General features: G+C 35.8%; 1 protein-coding gene across 1 annotated transcript; it reads right to left on the bottom strand.

Moving 5' to 3' along the window:
• Nucleotides 1–4,458, bottom strand: LOC124822346 (triose phosphate/phosphate translocator, chloroplastic). Its single transcript, XM_088103684.1, has 12 exons — nt 4,101–4,458; nt 3,944–4,015; nt 3,787–3,852; nt 2,843–2,921; nt 2,473–2,593; nt 2,279–2,374; nt 1,656–1,768; nt 1,445–1,522; nt 1,218–1,334; nt 757–856; nt 521–621; nt 1–291 (listed from the first exon to the last, which is right to left on the bottom strand). Exons 1-12 carry the CDS (start codon nt 4,355–4,357, stop codon nt 274–276), a joined length of 1,218 nt encoding a protein of 405 aa, XP_087959810.1. The 5' UTR covers nt 4,358–4,458; the 3' UTR covers nt 1–273.
• Between the last annotated feature and the right edge of the window lie 2,159 nt (nt 4,459–6,617).

The raw sequence follows: 6,617 nt of genomic DNA, 5'->3' as shown, positions 1-6,617 counted from the left end.
TTTTTCAGCTTTCAAAATAGTTTCAATAGCTCTTTATGGGAATCAAGGGTACATCATTTTTCAGTCGAGACGACAAGACTGCAAATCAGCAGCAAGACATTGTTTTCTGAATAGAGAAAAAGAAAAAGAAAATATTTAACAAAAAGGAAGAAGGAAAAATAAAAGCGCGCTATCACAAGGATAGTACAATACTGAACCAGTCACTCAATTATTTTGAACGAAATTTGGCGTGATTTACAGGGCAAGACCTCCTCCAGGTTGACCACTTTCTTCTTATGCTGCTTTCGCTTGCTGACAAGAGACCAGGAGCAAAATTGTGTCAATTAAATTATAACACTTTCAAAGACATTCTATGTTATCAGTTGAAATTATTAGGAAATCACTTTCAAACACATTCCATGATTACACTTTCAAAGACGAAGGCATCTATGAAGAAAGTGGTTTAACCTTGCATATGAAGAATAACTTTCCAAGTTTCAACCAATTTAATGAGGTACACAAAAATTGAAAAGGGACTCACTCGTTTCTCTTCCTCCATCCTGGCTTTGATGAGAGAGTAGAGTGCCACTCCAGCAATTGCAATGGCTGTTCCTATACCAGTTTGGGTGCTAATCTTGTTACCTGTGTACAGCAATTAGCCATGCAGAAATATGTTTAGACTCCCAGGAAGATGATTTTTTCTTCAATGGCAAGGAACAAACAAAAACTCGTGAAGGTTAAACTTTAATAACAAGGAAGGAAGATAACGATATTTACCGAAGACTATAATTGAAAATCCAATCACAAATACACGTTTCAGTACGTTCCCAACTGCATGAGTGAGAGGAGCCACTCTCTCAAGAGTGTTGGTAGCCACCTGATGACCAAAAATGTAGATAAGATAGTTGAGTATTGAAATAACTATTCTACAGATTATTCCTCCATCGCCTTTTACATCTCTTCTAAGATCATTATACAAAAATCAAGAAATGTAATAATTCAAGATATTGTGTTTATCCAAAAGGAATTTGCTAGAAGAATAAACCAAAATGAATTTATTGAAGCAACATTTTAGTACAGAAAATGCTCATAAAGGCTCTAAGGAGTTCAAAATCAAAATTATTAAATGAAAAATCGTTTTTTCAGTAATCAATGTAACGTTTTTCCGTTAATTTCTCAATTTCAAGGTAATGTTTCATCCAAAATTTAGACTAATGCATCGAAAAAGAAGGATTTACCTGGTTGTAGAGATGGTAAAACATCCCAACCCAGAAGAGATCTGAGACGAACTTGACCAAACCTACTTTAGCAATAGCATCATTGAAGCCGTGCTTCAACAGAGCAGGGCCTTCCACCTGTGATATCAAATAATGATTAATCCTGATACGATGCAAAAATAGAAAACGTACATAAATTCTAAAATAAAAATTGAGTTCTCAAGTGAATTAAAATACGTTTCACTCACAATTACTGCAGGAGGTATGCAGACAATTAGAGCAATGATGGAAATGTAGGCATAGATATTGGTACTATCCATATCAGTCTGCACAAGAGTTATTTAACAATAATATGAAAGAACAATAGTCAGTAAAGTAGGAGGACATGTAGCTGATATAAGTAATTTGGAGGTGTATATCAAAATTTGGACATGTAACATGGGTAGCATAGGAGATAACCATGGCTTTCTTTGAATAGATGCTCCGGTAGGTGAAGGAAATGTTTGAAATCATAGCACTTATGAAGCCAACCCAGTTGAATGAGAGCTCGGTCAAAGATGCCATGGACACACCTGCTCAGTACATGGCATGAAAAATTATGTTAAGTTCTCCGTTCACTAAATATTTCTCAGCAAATGTTCAAATAATACTTGTATTTTGGCATCATCTGTTCACAATCTTTTAGGTTTAAAATCCAAGTTGAGTTAACAAAGAAAATAATAGTCCATATATGACTGAGGTTAATTTTCAGAGAATAACTTTGAAGATCTCTAAAGAAGTGAAAAAAGAAAATCATTCCCTAAAATAACTGAACAAAATGTTTACCTTGACAATTCAGAAAATGTCCATGCATTAATGAAAGAAGAGTGCTACTCATTTCAACATAATCTCATATTTAAAATGGATAATGAGATAAGATCCACATATTTAACAGGAACCCTGTGGATTATATCGTATTGGAAAGAGTGTGTATTAGAGAGACGAGGGGTAGAAAATTCGTTGTGAACATTTTTCCCATTGAAATAGCTGGTTAGTGGAAACAGTGAATCTTATCTCAGTTTAAGGAAGAAGAGGGGTGTTACCAATAACAACGGGAGCCAGAGACAGCCACAAAGTGATGGGAATGGATTGGCCAAGGATGAACTGTGAAGCAGCAGCATTGAAGAATGGTTCAAGAGCTGAAACAAAAGTTTGTCAAATGTTGTTATTAGAAAGTAGACACACCTAAACAATTTCAAGCACCTCTTATTTGATGTATAAGATAAACTTTTATCACCTTTAATGGTATGCGTGAAAGAAACAGCAACTGCAGCAAATGAGACATTGCTGGTCACATGGCCTAATGCATGGCACACAGCCACCGGAATGAGCAACTTCAGCAGGTTGGAGTCTATAGGCTACAGAAACAACAGCCTTATCAGTACAGTACTATTTATATACAGCAATAGTATTCTATGTAAAATATTCATCATGAAACTAAAATTAATGTCACAAGATGTAGGTAAGTAGAATCAATGAACCATTTGTAATACGCTGATAAATAGACTAACAGGGTCAATCCAGAAAATAACGTGAAATAGCACTTAGGAGTTAGATTGTTTTTTGGTTTATGTATTCTGGGCTGGGCGATATTGAACTTGACTTACAGCACGCTTAGGAAGGCCCACGGTCCAGCTCGCCAAACAGTACACCACACCGACGAATAAATGGATGACGGATACGAAGCTGCATAAAAGCATAGCTAATCAAAATAAAAATGGTGATGGTCGACAAAATAAAATATGAAATCAAAAACTGATGTGGAACAAGGGATATTCTGGAAGAATTTTTATTTATAATAACCTTTGACTTTTTTCTGTTCATGATACACTAATACATAATATATGCAGGATAAAAATTTAATCATAAAATTCAAAAGTGACTCACGTTTAAATTAGTAAATTATTAACGAAGGATATAATTTAAACAGACAGATTACAGATTTATTTCCTTGTCAAAATTTAATATACAAGATTATTGAGATTTAATATTTTTTTTTTAAATCATACAAACAAATCTGATTAATAGAGTATATAAACTCATTATTGAATTGGAGAAATTCAAAGCAAAACCATGTCCATGAGAGTGAGTCTCGTCAATTTACTCTTTAAAAAATGAAAAAAAAAATTGATTTAGTGTGTGGCATTTTTGGGGCACTCAAAAAGTAAATTAGATTTTTGTTTTCATAATTTAAGAAGAAAATTGAAAGGTCTCCACATTGGTTATTTGCTCAATTAAAATATATTAACTCTTAGTCTTAGACAATGGTTTGCTCTATTCTTAATATAGATTTAAAATCAAGAGAATCTGTATACATCATTCAGAACAGACCGTTCTAACTCATTTCATAGACACTAACAGAGTGTCATTTTATTACAAAATATAATAATCAAGAAATACGAAATCAATTATTACGATATTCCTTAAGTTGACCTTAACTCAATATTAATCGACTTTAACAAAGCCAAAGACAATGTTTGCGCATATGATTTCATTGATCAACGAGCCAACACCAGACAAAGTGCAAGATAGAGAGTCGCTGAACACTTACTACGGATAGGGGAAATAGTTGTAGATCTTCTTGTTGAGGATGTTGAAAATCACGTTCAAGAAGTACCTACATCAGGAAAACAAAGGCGACGTAAGCGGAAGCCACTACAGAGTCAGAGATTGATGGCATGTAACAAGAACAGAGTCAAGTGACGTACCACGTGAAGAAGAAAAACCCTGTGACAAGAGCGGGGTATTTGTCGAAGAATCCCGCGGGAGCAACCTTTTCCCTGTAATGAAAAAAATTGAACGGCATTAGTTAGGAGAGTGACGTGGCCGAGTTGGCCGAGTCAGAACGGATGAAACGGACCTCACCCGGCGGAATCACCACCCTCGGCCGGTGAGGAGGTGGCGGCAAGGCAAGGTCGGAGGAGGACGGCCTCCTTCTTCAGCGCCGGCGAGCAGAGCTCCGGACGCAGCTGCCTCCCCCAAATCAGATTCCCACCTTCCGCAAGGGACCCCACGGTCTTCACCGTGACGAAGGAGGCACCGCCAGCGACGTCCCGCGGAGACTTGCGGAGGTGAGCGAGGGAGGAGAAGGCTCCGGCGCGTGACAGCACTCGCGACTCCATCTGAACCCGAACGAGGAAGAGGGAATGGCGAGAATGAGAGAAGAAGAGAGTGTGTATGCGATATTGTTCTGGTGAGAGTACCTGTGGCTCTCGTTAACCGTCTGGTTTTGTTTATGCAGGGCTGTGATCGGGTTCTTCGCGGAGTCAATGCATGCGATGCGCTTGATTGTGTGATCAGGGTTGGTGAGTGGAGTGATGGAATGGAGGGTGAGAGATGGTGAGGAAGCAGGGTGGTTTGGTGGGGTGAAGGATAGGGAAGTGGATAAGTGGGACCCTCTTATCTGTTGGGAAGAGATTTTTGTATAGGGCGTAAGGGATGATTGGTGGTGAAAGAGGGAGCTTGTGTGTGATTGTTTTTCGTGATATCAAGGTCAGGCCTTATCACATTCTCTTTCTCCTTCGCCTTGTAAAATTGTGACGGAGGCTATTCAATTGCCATTGGCTGTTACTGTAATTCACGTCACGGAATCCCTCATTCTCTCACCAAAACTTTAAATCAAAAATAAATAAATACAAAAGCCCAGAATCTCATGATTTTCCTTTTCTTCCTCTTTTATCTATAAAAATGGTGAGAAATTGTTGAATGAGCATGACTTGATTGAAATAACGTGCATGTTTGTGTGTGAGAGAGATATGGCGTTAGATTTTGACGGTTTGGAAATGAAACTTAGTGTTCACTCATGTGAAGCTGTCACTAGAGACAAACAATGTGTCTTATTTCTAAAGATAAAATGAAATTGAGGTTGACTTTGGTTTCAAACTTGATTATAGCTTATTATTTAGCGAGTTCATTTAATTTAATTTGATGTATTTATTTTTATTTATTTATTAGTGAGTTTAAAAAATTTAATTTGATTTATTTTGGTATAAATTGATAGGTCAAATAGATTGACTCATTTAATTATAATTTTTTTTTTCAATCTTAAAATAAAATTGTAAATTTTTTTCTAATTGAAATTTAAATAAAATTCAATCTAAATACAATGCAAAACAATGTTAAACTCTAAATATAATTCAAAATCCCAAAAATACAATACAATCCAAATATATTTAAATATAAGAGCTTTTAGTACTTTTGTTTTTTTAATATTTTAAATTTATAAGTAGGTTGGTGAGTCAACCTAACTCACCATGGATTCAACCTGAGTGAGTCGAATTCTTAGTATACCGAGTTCATTTGTAGTCTGTGTCGAAATTTGTAATTTTTTTAATCCAACCCGACTCGAACCCATAAAGAACCGGGTTGACTAGTGAGGTTTAACACATTTCAAGTTTAGTTCTAATCATTTATAATATCAATAAATATTAGGTTAAATTATTCTCGAGGTCCTTATTTTTTGTTCGAAGTCTCAAATGAGTTTCTCATTTATTTTTGTTCTTAATTGGGTCTTTACTTGTGAAAAATTGATACAATTGGACCTCTATCGTTAAAATTGGCTTAATAACGTTAAAACTACGTTAACATGACACCTTGACGTGGCACATTAACATGACACGTTGATGTGACTTTTTTAAACAACATGTCAGAGTGAGGTTATTAATTAGGGGGATTTTGTTATTTTGAAAATAAAAAATTTGGGATTTTTTTGAATCCCTAATTCGTTGAATCCTTAATTAGAGGATGCTTAAGGTGTTTGTCGTTGTTCTTCTGCCATGTTGTTGGTGTTGTTCCACATTAACCAAGTTGTAATTTGTTCTTCTACGACGATGTTGGTGGTGGTTGTTCTTGTGCTGCGAAATTTTTTAACCTCATTTGTGTACTTCTTTGATGTTGTTGGTTGATGTTTATTTTGTTTGACGTGTTGATGTTCCTTTCTTTTGTTTGCGTTGTCGTTGGAGTATTTGAAGAATGACTATGGGCCATTCATGTTCGTCTTCCACAAGTAATGGGTGGCAGAAGCAAAGCTCTAATCTCTGTTGTTGTGGTGGTGAAGGATCAAGGAGTTTGAATGTTTCACCCATTTGTCATTGTGGAGAGAAATTAGTATTAAGAACTACAAAAACTACTAAGAACTAAAGGAAATAATTTTGGAGTTGCCCTAAGTGCAAGGTAAAATACATGAAACCTATGTTATTTGTGTCATTGTTTTTCAAAAGAGACCATTATTGATTTTTTTTTTACAGAATGGAATACTCAATCCTTGTGGTTGTTGATTTTTTTAAACATAATGAAATTGAAGATGTTGGTTGCAACTACTCCAGATGGTGCACTGATTATGGGTTTGATGAAAGGGGTACTTATATGAAGTGTGAAGGAAAG

This window comes from Vigna umbellata, chromosome 1 (assembly GCF_029865625.1).
Source record: "Vigna umbellata cultivar VRB3 chromosome 1, Vumbellata_1.0, whole genome shotgun sequence".
Lineage (NCBI taxonomy): Eukaryota > Viridiplantae > Streptophyta > Magnoliopsida > Fabales > Fabaceae > Vigna > Vigna umbellata.
Note: the sequence above shows the minus strand (reverse complement) of the source record. Positions and strands in the feature narration are given on the sequence as shown.